Source organism: Hemitrygon akajei, chromosome 6 (genome assembly GCF_048418815.1).
Source record: "Hemitrygon akajei chromosome 6, sHemAka1.3, whole genome shotgun sequence".
Classification (NCBI taxonomy): Eukaryota; Metazoa; Chordata; class Chondrichthyes; order Myliobatiformes; family Dasyatidae; genus Hemitrygon; species Hemitrygon akajei.
This window is the reverse complement of record NC_133129.1, coordinates 105676153-105693377: the sequence shown is the minus strand read 5'-3', so window position 1 is coordinate 105693377 and position 17225 is coordinate 105676153. Positions and strand designations below refer to the sequence as shown.

Below are 17225 nucleotides of genomic sequence, written 5' to 3'. Positions count from 1 at the left end.
GAGTGTGGTTGGAGACGGTGTAGTGAATACTCTCCACCCGGCTGACTTGACCTGTCCGTGGGGAGTGCGGTTGGAGACGGTGTAGTGAATACTCTCCACCGGCTGACGTGACCTGTCCGTGGGGAGTGTGGTGGGAGACGGTGTAGTGAATACTCTCCCCCGGCTGACGTGTCCTGTCCGTGGGGAGTGTGGTTGGAGACGGTGTAGTGAATACTCTCCCCCGGCTGACGTGTCCTGTCCGTGGGGAGTGTGGTGGGAGACAGTATAGTGAATACTCTCCCCCGGCTGACGTGTCCTGTCCGTGGGGAGTGTGGTTGGAGACGGTGTAGTGAATACTCTCCACCCGGCTGACGTGACCTCTCCGTGGGGAGTGTGGTGGGAGACGGTGTAGTGAATACTCTCCCCCGGCTGACGTGTCCTGTCCGTGGGGAGTGTGGTTGGAGACGGTGTAGTGAATACTCTCCCCCGGCTGACGTGTCCTGTCCCTGGGGAGTGTGGTTGGAGACGGTGTAGTGAATACTCTCCCCCGGCTGACGTGTCCTGTCCCTGGGGAGTGTGGTGGGAGACGGTGTAGTGAATACTCTCCCCCGGCTGACGTGTCCTGTCCGTGGGGAGTGTGGTTGAAGGCGGTGTAGTGAATACTCTCCCCCGGCTGACGTGTCCTGTCCCTGGGGAGTGTGGTGGGAGATGGTGTAGTGAATACTCTCCCCCGGCAGACGTGACCTGTCCGTGGGGAGTGTGTTGGGAGACGGTGTAGTGAATACTCTCCCCCGGCAGACTTGACCTGTCCGTGGGCAGTGTGGTGGGAGACGGTGTAGTGAATATTCTCCCACGGCAGACTTGACCTGTCCGTGGGGAGTGTGGTGGGAGACGGTGTAGTGAATACTCTCCCCCGGCAGACTTGACCTGTCCGTGGGGAGTGTGGTTTGAGACGGTGTAGTGAATACTCTCCCCTGGCTGACGTGTCCTGTCCCTGGGGAGTGTGGTGGGAGACGGTGTAGTGAATACTCTCCCCCGGCAGACTTGACCTGTCCGTGGGGAGTGTGGTGGGAGACGGTGTAGTGAATACTCTCCCCCGGCAGACTTGACCTGTCCGTGGGGAGTGTGGTGGGAGACGGTGTAGTGAATACTCTCCCCCGGCAGACTTGACCTGTCCGTGGGGAGAGTGGTGGGAGACGGTGTAGTGAATACTCTCCCCCGGCTGACGTGTCCTGTCCCTGGGGAGTGTGGTGGGAGACGGTGTAGTGAATACTCTCCCCCGGCTGACGTGACCTGTCCGTGGGGAGTGTGGTTAGAGACGGTGTAGTGAATACTCTCCCCCGGCTGACGTGTCCTGTCCCTGGGGAGTGTGGTGGGAGACGGTGTAGTGAATACTCTCCCCCGGCTGACGTGACCTGCCCGTGGGGAGTGTGGTGGGAGACGGTGTAGTGAATACTCTCCCCCGGCAGACTTGACCTGTCCGTGGGGAGTGTGGTGGGAGACGGTGTAGTGAATACTCTCCCCCGGCAGACTTGACCTGTCCGTGGGGAGAGTGGTGGGAGACGGTGTAGTGAATACTCTCCCCCGGCTGACGTGTCCTGTCCCTGGGGAGTGTGGTGGGAGACGGTGTAGTGAATACTCTCCCCCGGCTGACGTGACCTGTCCGTGGGGAGTGTGGTTAGAGACGGTGTAGTGAATACTCTCCCCCGGCTGACGTGTCCTGTCCCTGGGGAGTGTGGTGGGAGACGGTGTAGTGAATACTCTCCCCCGGCTGACGTGACCTGCCCGTGGGGAGTGTGGTGGGAGACAGTGTAGTGAATACTCTCCCCCGGCAGACTTGACCTGTCCGTGGGGAGTGTGGTGGGAGACGGTGTAGTGAATTCTCTCCCCCGGCTGACTTGACCTGTCCCTGGGGAGTGTGGTGGGAGACTGTGTAGTGAATACTCTCCCCCGGCTGACGTGACTTGTCCGTGGGGAGTGTGGTTGGAGACGGTGTAGTGAATACTCTCCACCCGGCTGACTTGACCTGTCCGTGGGGAGTGCGGTTGGAGACGGTGTAGTGAATACTCTCCACCGGCTGACGTGACCTGTCCGTGGGGAGTGTGGTGGGAGACGGTGTAGTGAATACTCTCCCCCGGCTGACGTGTCCTGTCCGTGGGGAGTGTGGTTGGAGACGGTGTAGTGAATACTCTCCCCCGGCTGACGTGTCCTGTCCGTGGGGAGTGTGGTGGGAGACAGTATAGTGAATACTCTCCCCCGGCTGACGTGTCCTGTCCGTGGGGAGTGTGGTTGGAGACGGTGTAGTGAATACTCTCCACCCGGCTGACGTGACCTCTCCGTGGGGAGTGTGGTGGGAGACGGTGTAGTGAATACTCTCCCCCGGCTGACGTGTCCTGTCCGTGGGGAGTGTGGTTGGAGACGGTGTAGTGAATACTCTCCCCCGGCTGACGTGTCCTGTCCCTGGGGAGTGTGGTTGGAGACGGTGTAGTGAATACTCTCCCCCGGCTGACGTGTCCTGTCCCTGGGGAGTGTGGTGGGAGACGGTGTAGTGAATACTCTCCCCCGGCTGACGTGTCCTGTCCGTGGGGAGTGTGGTTGAAGGCGGTGTAGTGAATACTCTCCCCCGGCTGACGTGTCCTGTCCCTGGGGAGTGTGGTGGGAGATGGTGTAGTGAATACTCTCCCCCGGCAGACGTGACCTGTCCGTGGGGAGTGTGTTGGGAGACGGTGTAGTGAATACTCTCCCCCGGCAGACTTGACCTGTCCGTGGGCAGTGTGGTGGGAGACGGTGTAGTGAATATTCTCCCACGGCAGACTTGACCTGTCCGTGGGGAGTGTGGTGGGAGACGGTGTAGTGAATACTCTCCCCCGGCAGACTTGACCTGTCCGTGGGGAGTGTGGTTTGAGACGGTGTAGTGAATACTCTCCCCTGGCTGACGTGTCCTGTCCCTGGGGAGTGTGGTGGGAGACGGTGTAGTGAATACTCTCCCCCGGCAGACTTGACCTGTCCGTGGGGAGTGTGGTGGGAGACGGTGTAGTGAATACTCTCCCCCGGCAGACTTGACCTGTCCGTGGGGAGTGTGGTGGGAGACGGTGTAGTGAATACTCTCCCCCGGCAGACTTGACCTGTCCGTGGGGAGAGTGGTGGGAGACGGTGTAGTGAATACTCTCCCCCGGCTGACGTGTCCTGTCCCTGGGGAGTGTGGTGGGAGACGGTGTAGTGAATACTCTCCCCCGGCTGACGTGACCTGTCCGTGGGGAGTGTGGTTAGAGACGGTGTAGTGAATACTCTCCCCCGGCTGACGTGTCCTGTCCCTGGGGAGTGTGGTGGGAGACGGTGTAGTGAATACTCTCCCCCGGCTGACGTGTCCTGTCCCTGGGGAGTGTGGTGGGAGACGGTGTAGTGAATACTCTCCCCCGGCTGACGTGACCTGTCCGTGGGGAGTGTGGTTAGAGACGGTGTAGTGAATACTCTCCCCCGGCTGACGTGTCCTGTCCCTGGGGAGTGTGGTGGGAGACGGTGTAGTGAATACTCTCCCCCGGCTGACGTGACCTGCCCGTGGGGAGTGTGGTGGGAGACAGTGTAGTGAATACTCTCCCCCGGCAGACTTGACCTGTCCGTGGGGAGTGTGGTGGGAGACGGTGTAGTGAATTCTCTCCCCCGGCTGACTTGACCTGTCCCTGGGGAGTGTGGTGGGAGACTGTGTAGTGAATACTCTCCCCCGGCTGACGTGACTTGTCCGTGGGGAGTGTGGTTGGAGACGGTGTAGTGAATACTCTCCACCCGGCTGACTTGACCTGTCCGTGGGGAGTGCGGTTGGAGACGGTGTAGTGAATACTCTCCACCGGCTGACGTGACCTGTCCGTGGGGAGTGTGGTGGGAGACGGTGTAGTGAATACTCTCCCCCGGCTGACGTGTCCTGTCCGTGGGGAGTGTGGTTGGAGACGGTGTAGTGAATACTCTCCCCCGGCTGACGTGTCCTGTCCGTGGGGAGTGTGGTGGGAGACAGTATAGTGAATACTCTCCCCCGGCTGACGTGTCCTGTCCGTGGGGAGTGTGGTTGGAGACGGTGTAGTGAATACTCTCCACCCGGCTGACGTGACCTCTCCGTGGGGAGTGTGGTGGGAGACGGTGTAGTGAATACTCTCCCCCGGCTGACGTGTCCTGTCCGTGGGGAGTGTGGTTGGAGACGGTGTAGTGAATACTCTCCCCCGGCTGACGTGTCCTGTCCCTGGGGAGTGTGGTTGGAGACGGTGTAGTGAATACTCTCCCCCGGCTGACGTGTCCTGTCCCTGGGGAGTGTGGTGGGAGACGGTGTAGTGAATACTCTCCCCCGGCTGACGTGTCCTGTCCGTGGGGAGTGTGGTTGAAGGCGGTGTAGTGAATACTCTCCCCCGGCTGACGTGTCCTGTCCCTGGGGAGTGTGGTGGGAGATGGTGTAGTGAATACTCTCCCCCGGCAGACGTGACCTGTCCGTGGGGAGTGTGTTGGGAGACGGTGTAGTGAATACTCTCCCCCGGCAGACTTGACCTGTCCGTGGGCAGTGTGGTGGGAGACGGTGTAGTGAATATTCTCCCACGGCAGACTTGACCTGTCCGTGGGGAGTGTGGTGGGAGACGGTGTAGTGAATACTCTCCCCCGGCAGACTTGACCTGTCCGTGGGGAGTGTGGTTTGAGACGGTGTAGTGAATACTCTCCCCTGGCTGACGTGTCCTGTCCCTGGGGAGTGTGGTGGGAGACGGTGTAGTGAATACTCTCCCCCGGCAGACTTGACCTGTCCGTGGGGAGTGTGGTGGGAGACGGTGTAGTGAATACTCTCCCCCGGCAGACTTGACCTGTCCGTGGGGAGTGTGGTGGGAGACGGTGTAGTGAATACTCTCCCCCGGCAGACTTGACCTGTCCGTGGGGAGAGTGGTGGGAGACGGTGTAGTGAATACTCTCCCCCGGCTGACGTGTCCTGTCCCTGGGGAGTGTGGTGGGAGACGGTGTAGTGAATACTCTCCCCCGGCTGACGTGACCTGTCCGTGGGGAGTGTGGTTAGAGACGGTGTAGTGAATACTCTCCCCCGGCTGACGTGTCCTGTCCCTGGGGAGTGTGGTGGGAGACGGTGTAGTGAATACTCTCCCCCGGCTGACGTGACCTGCCCGTGGGGAGTGTGGTGGGAGACAGTGTAGTGAATACTCTCCCCCGGCAGACTTGACCTGTCCGTGGGGAGTGTGGTGGGAGACGGTGTAGTGAATTCTCTCCCCCGGCTGACTTGACCTGTCCCTGGGGAGTGTGGTGGGAGACTGTGTAGTGAATACTCTCCCCCGGCTGACGTGACTTGTCCGTGGGGAGTGTGGTTGGAGACGGTGTAGTGAATACTCTCCCCCGGCTGACTTGACCTGTCCGTGGGGAGTGTGGTGGGAGACGGTGTAGTGAATACTCTCCCCCGGCTGACGTGTCCTGTCCGTGGGGAGTGTGGTTGGAGACGGTGTAGTGAATACTCTCCCCCGGCTGACGTGTCCTGTCCGTGGGGAGTGTGGTGGGAGACAGTATAGTGAATACTCTCCCCCGGCTGACGTGTCCTGTCCGTGGGGAGTGTGGTTGGAGACGGTGTAGTGAATACTCTCCCCCGGCTGACGTGACCTGTCCGTGGGGAGTGTGGTTGGAGACGGTGTAGTGAATACTCTCCACCCGGCTGACGTGACCTGTCCGTGGGGAGTGTGGTGGGAGACGGTGTAGTGAATACTCTCCCCCGGCAGACGTGACCTGTCCGTGGGGAGTGTGTTGGGAGACGGTGTAGTGAATACTCTCCACCGGCTGACGTGACCTGTCCGTGGGGAGTGTGGTTGAAGGCGGTGTAGTGAATACTCTCCCCCGGCTGACGTGTCCTGTCCGTGGGGAGTGTGGTTGGAGACGGTGTAGTGAATACTCTCCCCCGGCTGACGTGTCCTGTCCGTGGGGAGTGTGGTTGGAGACGGTGTAGTGAATACTCTCCCCCGGCTGACGTGACCTGTCCGTGGGGAGTGTGGTTGGAGACGGTGTAGTGAATACTCTCCCCCCGGCTGACGTGACCTGCCCGTGGGGAGTGTGGTTGGAGGCGGTGTAGTGAATACTCTCCCCCGGCTGACGTGTCCTGTCCGTGGGGAGTGTGGTTGGAGACGGTGTAGTGAATACTCTCCCCCAGCTGACGTGTCCTGTCCGTGGGGAGTGTGGTTGGAGACGGTGTAGTGAATACTCTCCCCCGGCTGACGTGTCCTGTCCGTGGGGAGTGTGGTTGGAGACGGTGTAGTGAATACTCTCCACCCGGCTGACGTGACCTGTCCGTGGGGAGTGTGGTGGGAGACGGTGTAGTGAATACTCTCCCCCGGCTGACGTGTCCTGTCCGTGGGGAGTGTGGTTGGAGACGGTGTAGTGAATACTCTCCCCCGGCTGACGTGACCTGTCCGTGGGGTGTGTGGTTAGAGACGGTGTAGTGAATACTCTCCCCCGGCTGTCGTTACCTGTCCGTGGGGAGTGTGGTTGGAGACGGTGTAGTGAATACTCTCCCCCGGCTGGCGTGTCCTGTCCGTGGGGAGTGTGGTTGGAGACGGTGTAGTGAATACTCTCCCCCGGCTGGCGTGACCTGTCCGTGGGGAGTGTGGTTGGAGACGATGTAGTGAATACTCTTCCCCGGCTGACGTGTCCTGTCCCTGGGGAGTGTGGTTGGAGACGGTGTAGTGAATACTCTCCCCCGGCTGACGTGACCTGTCCGTGGGGAGTGTTGATGGAGACGGTGTAGTGAATACTCTCCCCCGGCTGACGTGACCTGTCCGTGGGGAGTGTGGTGGGAGACGGTGTAGTGAATACTCTCCCCCGGCTGACGTGACCTGTCCGTGGGGAGTGTGGTTGGAGATGGTGTCGTGAACATTCTCCCCTAGCTGTTGTAACTGTCACTGTCCATAAACACAGTAAGGCCCTCCTTCCTGTCATCTGTATAATTTATTTCTGTATAAAAAAACAACGCAAATTTGAAGTCCTGATTTTCTGGCTCTGCGTCCATAATGTTAAAACTCCATAGCTGGTGTTCTGGGGGTGGTTCTGGGGTCCTGGCCACGCCCAGGGAGGGAGGGTCACATGGGTGGGCCACTAGGGTGCCGGACACCTGTCGACCGCTGCAGGGTGCTGATGGCTTCTTTCAGAAAGTCCTTCTGGTAGGCAGACAGTCCCATCTGACCCACAATCTCCTTCATCATCTGCATCTGCTCAGGCAAGCTGCCGCAGTTCTCCAGCTGACTTAGGTAGCGCGCACACAGGCGCGAGCCCTCCCCCTCAGAGTCGGGACCCTGACACCGGGCCTTGGCGGAAGGCAGCTCCCGAAACACCGGCTCCTCATCGATGTCGTGGCAGGACAGCATGTAGAGGCACTCGCGGCTGGAACACAGTAGCTTGGTACAATGGGGGACCTGCAGTGAGCACAGAGAGCTGGTCACAGGGCAGAGAATCATACCCTTTGTTCCACTGTCCCATGCTAACCCTACCAGCCTGCCCCAATCCCACACTCCTTTCTCCCTCACTCATTCCTGCTCATCTTGCCTCCCCACCTCCTCTGATAGTTGAGTCCCATCATAACTACCCTTCATGTGAAAATTTTAACCTTTAAACTCCTCCTCCTCATCTGGAACCCATTCCTTCTAGTTTTAGCAGCCTTGGCAGGGGGAACTGACTCTGCCTAATTACCCTATCTGCGATACCCTAATGCTATGGAGGGAAGCAACGCAGATTTTCGCACTTTCAGATCTCATCTCTTGGAGGAGTAATGCAGGAACAGTACTGCTGAACAGCCCGTCCCACAGTGCCCCATTCCTACATTGCCCCCAACCTCTGAGTGTGACACTCCCTCGGAATGGTTTTGTGGATGAACGCCGTTGTGAAGAGGCAGTTTGCAGACCCACAGGTCATTCCAAAAGGATGAGTGGAGTGGTGTTGGCTGGAAGGAACCAGGGCCAGTGGACCAATTGCCTTTGGTTCTTGCCATGAGGAAGGAGATGGAGGTTGCCATTTTATGAAGGAGACAGTCGCTTGGTTTGATAAGTGTTTTAAGGTAGACACAATGAAGCCTCAGATAACCTGCTGAACTAGGAATCATTTCTAAATAAGTTATTTGTGAGATGTTCTTTGGTTGGATATAACATGCAGGTTTTTGACTGCGTCTGTCCGGAGTGAATCAAGCTGGTAGCTGATTGAGAGCAGAGCCATAAATTACCCATTGTCACTTGCTGGGAAGAGGGCAATAAATGGATGCTGGCCTAGAGCAGAGCCAATAAAACGCAGTTAAAGGTCAGACACATGACCTACAGCCAATGAAACTGGATTGTAATATCTGAATTGATAAGGAATCAATATAAAAGCAGAAGTTCCAAGTGTGTTGGTCTCAAGGATGTGAGAAGTCCCTCATGGAGATTCAAACCAGGACGGAAAGGAACATGTGGCCAGCTGCAGAAACACCTTTTTAACTGGCAATATATTTTCTATTCTTTGACTGTAAATAGAAGGTCAGGAAAACTTAGTCGGTGTGCACACAGGTATTTGGTTGTGTAAATTCACGTTATTAAGATATTTCTCAATAAATACATACCTCTATGTGCCTCTCTGATCATTATTACAAGAATCACCCTTAGTAATAGTGGTCAGCTGGTCACCCAGGTGAGATCAAAGCAGCTGGAATCTCATTTCTGGACCCTTGGCTCAGCAAGCTTGATAGGACTTTTCTCTTTGCAGCGAAGGAGGATGAGAGACAACTTGATTGAGGTGTACTAGATGATGAGGCATAGATGGAGTGGACATCCAGGAAAGAAGAGGCTAATATGAAGGCACATAATTGTAATGTGATCGGAGGAAAGTGTAGGGGGGGAATGCAGAGGCATTTAAAAAAAACACTGTGGTGGGCGTGGAACACACTGCCGGTGTAGTGGTAGAGACAGATGTATCAGGGACATTTGAGAGATTCTTTTAGATCAGCACACAGATGAAGGAAAGAGAGAGGACTACGTGAGAGGAAGGGGTTGGATGTATTTAGAATAGATTAAAAGGTGAGCACTACATCGTGGACCGAAGGGCCTGTACTGTGCTGTAATGTACTATGTTCTAACAGTCTTAATATGGACCCAAACCCCTTCCCGCTCCCCAGTTCCCTACCCCATTCCTCCCAAAGCCCCTCACTAATAGAATCCAGAGTTGGCACCTACCTGAACATACAGCTTGACAAAGAAGGCACTGCCCTTCGGGAACCCCGGCAGGCGACCTCCTGCTCCACAACCACAACCGTGCACTTCCTTACTGAAGTCGCTGGACTGCGTGAGAACCAGGGAGTGGTTCAGCCCACACCAGATGTTCACTGGTCGCTTCAGGTATGGCACCTTGACACAACCAGATATATGAGAGGAGCAGGATGCACATCACACAGCACCTCCTCCTCCCCAGATCACACAGTCCCAGGCTCAGATGCAAACTGCAACTATCCCACCACACTGTCCCATCACACACTCCCAGGGTCAGACACAGAGTGAAGCTCCCTCCACACCATCCCATCACACACTCCCAGGGTCAGACACAGAGTGAATCTCCCTCCACACCGTCCCATCACACAGTCCCAGGGTCAGACACAGAGTGAATCTCCCTCCACACCGTCCCATCCCACACTCCCGGGGTCAGACACAGAGTGAATCTCCCTCCACACCGTCCCATCACACACTCCCAGGGTCAGACACAGAGTGAATCTCCCTCAACACCGTCCCATCACACACTCCCAGGGTCAGATACAGAGTGAAGCTCCCTCCACACCGTCCCATCACACACTCCCAGGGTCAGACACAGAGTGAATCTCCCTCCACACCGTCCCATCCCACACTCCCGGGGTCAGACACAGAGTGAATCTCCCTCCACACCGTCCCATCCCACACTCCCGGGGTCAGACACAGAGTGAAGCTCCCTCCACACCGTCCCATCACACACTCCCGGGGTCAGACACAGAGTGACCCTCCCTCCACACCGTCCCATCACACACTCCCAGGGTCAGACACAGAGTGAATCTCCCACCACACCATCCCATCACACACTCCCAGGGTCAGACACAGAGTGACCCTCCCTCCACACACTCCCGGGGTCAGACACAGAGTGAATCTCCCTCCACACCGTCCCATCACACACTCCCGGGGTCAGACACAGAGTGAATCTCCCTCCACACCGTCCCATCCCACACTCCCGGGGTCAGACACAGAGTGAAGCTCCCTCCACACCGTCCCATCACACACTCCCGGGGTCAGACACAGAGTGACCCTCCCTCCACACCGTCCCATCACACACTCCCAGGGTCAGACACAGAGTGAATCTCCCACCACACCATCCCATCACACACTCCCAGGGTCAGACACAGAGTGACCCTCCCTCCCCACCGTCCCATCACACACCCCCAGGGTCAGACACAGAGTGAATCTCCCTCCACACCGTCCCATCACACACCCCCAGGGTCAGACACAGAGTGACTCTCCCTCCACACCGTCCCATCACACACTCCCAGGGTCAGACACAGAGTGAATCTCCCTCCACACTGTCCCATCACACACTCCCGGGGTTAGACACAGAGTGACCCTCCCTCCACACTGTCCCATCACACACTCCCGGGGTCAGACACAGAGTGACCCTCCCTCCACACCGTCCCATCACACACTCCCGGGGTCAGACACAGAGCGAAGCTCCCTCTTTACTGTCCCATCACACACTCCCGGGGTCAGACACAGAGTGAAGCTCCCTCTTTACTGTCCCATCACACACTCCCGGGGTCAGACACAGAGTGAAGCTCCCTCTTTACTGTCCCATCACACACTCCCGGGGTCAGACACAGAGTGAAGCTCCCTCTTTACTGTCCCATCACACACTCCCGGGGTCAGACACAGAGTGACCCTCCCTCCACACCGTCCCATCACACACTCCCGGGGTCAGACACAGAGCGAAGCTCCCTCTTTACTGTCCCATCACACTCCTGCATCTGGTGCCATAGGTGCCTGGTAAACTGTTTTTCTGTGGTGTTACAGGCACAGACAGATGGCAAATTGTTGAGATCAAGAGAGTTTGACTGTACCAGGGTTGGTTCTCCTCTGTCGATCTTGTCACCTGTCCCCAGTTGTCCATAACGGTTGTTTCCCTGCATGAACACACGTCCAAATTCATCGAGCAGCCCCAGATGGTTGTATCCCAGTGAACAACTGATCACCTGCAAGAATATTACAGTCAGGACTCAGAGTTGTAACTAATTTGTTACGAAAGTATGTGAATGGTACCCAAGACTACATGGAGATTCACTTTCTTGCAGGCATTCACAGGAGAATGAAGAAATACAATAGAATTTTCAAAAAAACTATACATAATCAACTAAGCATGAAAGGTGAAGTGTCTAAGTGTGGAGCTTCATCCGGACAGCGGAGAGTGTGGAGCTTCATCCGGACAGCGGAGAGTGTGGAGCTTCATCCGGACAGCGGAGAGTGTGCGTCTTCATCCGGACAGCGGAGTGTGTGCATCTTCATCCGGACAGCGGAGAGTGTGGAGCTTCATCCGGACAGCGGAGAGTGTGGAGCTTCATCCGGACAGCGGAGAGCGTGTGTCTTCATCCGGACAGCGGAGAGTGTGTGTCTTCATCCGGACAGCGGAGAGTGTGTGTCTTCATCCGGACAGCGGAGAGTGTGGAGCTTCATCCGGACAGCGGAGAGTGTGTGTCTTCATCCGGACAGCGGAGAGCGTGAGTCTTCATCCGGACAGCGGAGAGTGTGTGTCTTCATCCGGACAGCGGTGAGTGTGTGTCTTCATCCGGACAGCGGTGAGTGTGTGTCTTCATCCGGACAGCGGTGAGTGTGCGTCTTCATCCGGGCAGCGGAGAGTGTGGAGCTTCATCCGGACAGCGGTGAGTGTGTGTCTTCATCCGGACAGCGGAGAGCGTGTGTCTTCATCCGGACAGCGGTGAGTGTGTGTCTTCATCCGGGCAGCGGAGAGTGTGTGTCTTCATCCGGACAGCGGAGAGTGTGTGTCTTCATCCGGGCAGCGGAGAGTGTGGAGCTTCATCCGGGCAGCGGAGAGTGTGTGTCTTCATCCGGACAGCGGAGAGTGTGTGTCTTCATCCGGGCAGCGGAGAGTGTGTGTCTTCATCCGGACAGCGGAGAGTGTGGAGCTTCATCCGGACAGCGGTGAGTGTGGAGCTTCATCCGGACAGCGGAGAGTGTGGAGCTTCATCCGGACAGCGGAGAGTGTGTGTCTTCATCCGGGCAGCAGAGAGTGTGGAGCTTCATCCGGACAGCGGTGAGTGTGGAGCTTCATCCGGACAGCGGAGAGTGTGGAGCTTCATCCGGACAGCGGAGAGTGTGTGTCTTCATCCGGGCAGCGGAGAGTGTGCGTCTTCATCCGGACAGCGGAGAGTGTGGAGCTTCATCCGGACAGCGGTGAGTGTGTGTCTTCATCCGGACAGCGGAGTGTGTGTGTCTTCATCCGGACAGCGGAGTGTGTGTGTCTTCATCCGGACAGCGGAGAGTGTGGAGCTTCATCCGGACAGCGGTGAGTGTGTGTCTTCATCCGGACAGCGGAGTGTGTGCGTCTTCATCCGGACAGCGGAGAGTGTGGAGCTTCATCCGGACAGCGGTGAGTGTGTGTCTTCATCCGGGCAGCGGAGAGCGTGTGTCTTCACCCGGGCAGCGGAGAGTGTGCGTCTTCATCCGGGCAGCGGAGAGTGTGCGTCTTCATCCGGGCAGCGGAGAGTGTGTCTTCATCCGGACAGCGGAGAGCGTGTGTCTTCATCCGGACAGCGGAGAGTGTGTCTTCATCCGGACAGCGGAGAGTGTGTCTTCATCCGGACAGCGGAGAGTGTGGAGCTTCATCCGGACAGCGGTGAGTGTGTGTCTTCATCCGGACAGCGGAGTGTGTGCGTCTTCATCCGGACAGCGGAGAGTGTGGAGCTTCATCCGGACAGCGGTGAGTGTGTGTCTTCATCCGGGCAGCGGAGAGTGTGTGTCTTCATCCGGACAGCGGAGTGTGTGCGTCTTCATCCGGACAGCGGAGAGTGTGCGTCTTCATCCGGACAGCGGAGAGTGTGCGTCTTCATCCGGACAGCGGAGAGTGTGTGTCTTCATCCGGACAGCGGAGAGTGTGTCCTCACAGCTTTCTACAGATGTGCAGCAGAGAGCATCCGAACTTTCTGCATTACTGCATGGTACCGAAACGGCACTGCAGCAGGTAGTCAAAACAGCCCAATGCATCACCGGTACCAGCCTACCCATTATCAAGCACAGACTATATATACAGAAATGTGCCGGAAAAAGGCCAGCAACATCATGAAGGATCCCACCCACCCTGCTCATGGACTGTTTGTCCCACTCCCATCAGGAAGGAGGCCAAGTAGCAGAACCACCAGACTCAAAAACAGTTACTTTCCCCAAGCAGTTACTTTCCACCCACTAACACACCACACCACATCCTTCACTGCCTCTACTTTATCATTTCCTGTCAGTCACCTTATGTACAGACACTCCTGTGCCTAGCATCTTTTTGTGGACAAACAATCAATCTGTGTACACAAGCTATTTTGTTTTTTTTATTATTGTGTTATTTATCTTATTGTGTTATTTGTGCTTCAATGGATCAGGAGTAACATTTTACAGGTGTGCACTGGAAATGACATTAAACAATCTTGAATCTCAAACAGATGTAGTGTTCTTGATCTGTCAGTTGCAGAATTCGTTCAGGCAGAGTTTGTCCACTTTAATGTGGCTGTATTGCTTTCCTGATCAAACCATGTTCAGTAGACGTGCTTAGCCTCAGGACCATCGCCTATGGGCCACAGTTGGGTGTCCACATCACTTCAATGAGGAAAGACAACCCAAGTTGGTAGGATTTGTGGGACATGGACCAGCCAGGTCTATCACTTGCTCGGGTGGGGATGAGGAACCCAGCATCTTCTTGTGACGGCAGTAGGAATCTGCTCCATTTCCCCTCCCTCACTGACCGAAGACTGCTGTGCAGTGGGGGGAGGGGGCACATTGTACCTGGGGCTGATGAACTTTTCCAGTTTTTGTATTGTACAGGAAGTTGATAGTGTGGTTAAGGTGTATGGTATTCATTAGTCGGGGACAAGATAATGTTACAGTTCTATAAAACTTTGGTTAGACCACATTTGGAACAGCTTGTTCATTCCTGGTGGCCTCATTATCAGAAGGATGTGGAAGCTTTAGAGATGATGCAGAGGAGATTCACCAGGATGTTGCCTGGATTATAAAGTATGTCTTACAAGGAAATGTTGAGCAAGCTGGGGCTTTTCTCTTTGGAGTGGAGGAGGAGGAGAGGTGACATTATAGTAGTATACAAGATGATAAGAGGCATAGACCTAGAGGACAGCCAGACTTTTTAGCCAGGACGAAAATGGCTAATACAAGGGGGCTCATTTTAAGGTGATTGGAGGGAAGCACAGGGGGGATATTAGAGATGAGGGTTTTTTTAAATATAGAGAGTGGTGGGTGCGTGGAAGGAACACACTGCCAGGGGTGGTAGAGGCAAATACATTAGGGATATTGAAGAGACTCTTAGATAGGCAATGGATGATAGAAAAATGATGGGCTATGTGGGATGGAATGGTTTGATTGATCTTGGAGTAGGTTAAAAAGTTGGCACAATATTGTGGGCTGAAGGGCCTCTGCAGTGTTTTATATACCATTATTTGAAAAGAGCAGCAAAGACAAAGCAGGGAACTAGTTCAATGACTGACATCAGTGTGAATAGCTTATTGGTCCTTACTGTAGGTTTTAAGTGCAGCTAGAGGACAGGCACAGAGAATCGGAAACCCTGACAACACACTTCGAGGAAGGAGTGTGTGCACTGGGAGGGAGACATCAGCAAGGTTATTGTCTGGACAGAGAGGAACCTGGGGTTCTGTAGGTGTGGTAGAAGTGGTTAAAACTAGTGTCTGATGGGATACTTGACCATTCTGGAACAGCTGGGCTTAAGACTGCTGATGCGTGTCGAGAATAACTTCGGATGACAAGCGCAGTACCAGGGAATCCAATTAATAAGATGCTAGGCCCCTGGAACCAGGAGGGAGGTGGCATCTGGGGGTAAATTATGAGCCCTGATAACAGGGAGTAGGAAGAACTGTTAGACTCATGCTGAGAGATAATTGACATGCCTTTTAAACGATTGATCATGTACTGACCATGGGATGCCAAACAAAGTTATGTGAATTTGTATATCTTGTTCTCATCGGAGGATGAGTGATGACAAGATAATAAGAGACGTTGATCATTTGGATAGTCAGAGGCTTTTTCCTGGGGCTGAAATGGCTAGCACGAGAGGGCACAGTTTTTAGGTGCTTGGAAGTAGATACAGAGGAGATGTCGGGGTAAGTTTTTTACCCAGAGCGTGGAATGGGCTGCCAGCAATGGTGGTGGAGGCGGATACAATAGGGTCTTTTAAGAGACTCCTGGACAGGTATATGGAGCTCAGAAAAATAGAGGTAGTTCTAAGTAAGGACATGTTGAGTACAGCTTTGTGGGCCAAAGGGCCTGTATTGTGCTGTAGGTTTTCTATGTTTTCTATAAATATGAGCTTGGTATAACCTAAAAATCAGAGTTCTGGTGGCGGTGGAGACTGCTGCAAACTCTCCATGATATCATGTCAATAAACTCTTAAAAGGAAAGTTGAAGTCACTCTGGCGTTCGGAGTTAGTGTTTCCACAGCAGTGGGGCTGGCGAGTCGGGAGTGCTTTGTAGTGGGATCAGTGACCAGGCAACTGTACACACAGCTGTGCGATTAATTCCATGCAACACAAGGGGTTAGTGTGACCTTTACCTTGGAGGAAAGTGCCAGCGCAAGAGGGATCTGTTGGTCAAAGGGATCAAAGGCGTGAAGAGTTCCAAAGAGGTCTCGATAGACACCGGCGGTGTGTACTTCCAGGTAGACAGCGCCCGAATCTGGAAACAGACAGCCAGAGCATAATGACAAAGTAACAGGTTGTTTAGTACAGCCTCCAGTCCCAGTGAGGGAGCTCCCTGCACAGACTGTAAGAGAGCCAGTCCAGAGGCCATTTAAACAAGTATGCTTCCACTGTCCAACTAGCCCTCTGTACTGCCCTTGCCGATAGAGTGGCACTGCCTCGGTTCCGGCCCTCTGACTGTGACACTCCCTCAGAACTGTCCATCTGACAGATCGAGGTGAGAAACATAGAAAATCTACACAATACAGGCCTTTCAGCCCACAAAGCTGTGCCAAACATGTCCCTACCTCAGAAGTTACCGAGGGTTACCCATAGCCCTCTGTTTTTCTGAGCTCCATGTACCTATCCAGTTTTTCAAAAGACCCTATCGTATCCACCTCCACTATCATCGCCGGCAGCCCATTCCACACACTGACCACTCTGAGTAAAAAAACTTACCCCTGACATCGCCTCTGTACCTACTTCCAAGCACCTTAAACCTGTGCACTCTGTGCTAGCCATTTCAGCCCAGGGAAAAAGCCTCTGACTATCCACACAATCAACGTTTTTCATCATCTTATACACCTCTATCAGGTCACCTCTCATCCTCCATCGCTCCAAGGAGAAAAGGCCACGTTCACTCAACCTATTCTCATAAGGAATGCTCCCCAATCCAGGCCACATCCTTGTAAATCTGGAATTTGCAATTTCCTCCCGAGTCCCTCTCAGATTTGTTCACCCTCTCTCCTGCCTCCTACATGCCATTCTCATCCTCCTCAGGGAAATTGCTGAAGATGCAGGGAATTCCCAGTCCCATTATTAACCTCTGTATGACCCTGTCCTTTCTCTCGATCTCCCTGACCTCCCTGCAGAACTAACCATATCCCCCTCTCTCCCTGTCCGACCCCAGACACTGACCACTCCCTACCCCTACATCACCCTCTCCCTGAATTCCCTGTCTGACCCCAAACTCTGACCAACCCCACCCCTACACCACCCTCTCCCCGAATTCCCTGTCCGACCCCAGACACTGACCACTCCCTACCCCTACACCACCCTCTCCCCGAATTCCCTGTCCGACCCCAGACACTGACCACTCCCTACCCCTACACCACCCTCTCCCCGAATTCCCTGTCTGACCCCAGACACTGACCACTCCCTACCCCTACACCACCCTCTCCCCGAATTCCCTGTCTGACCCCAGACACTGACCACTCCCTACCCCTACACCACCCTCTCCCCGAATTCCCTGTCTGACCCCAGACACTGACAACTCCCTACC

The 17225-nt window shown here is 55.1% G+C and overlaps 1 protein-coding gene across 1 annotated transcript in view; it reads right to left on the bottom strand.

Annotated features, from left to right (window-relative positions):
* Positions 1-7048: 7048 nt before the first annotated feature.
* LOC140728751 (F-box only protein 24-like) overlaps positions 7049-17225 on the bottom strand; it is a 51994-nt gene continuing 41817 nt past the window's right edge. The window contains exons 6-9 of the mRNA XM_073047698.1: positions 15820-15941; positions 11081-11212; positions 9189-9359; positions 7049-7406 (exon numbers count right to left, since the gene is read on the bottom strand). Of these exons, the coding sequence (XP_072903799.1) occupies positions 7074-7406; positions 9189-9359; positions 11081-11212; positions 15820-15941 (758 nt within the window). The 3' untranslated portion in view covers positions 7049-7073. The remainder of the gene's footprint in view (positions 7407-9188; positions 9360-11080; positions 11213-15819; positions 15942-17225) is intronic.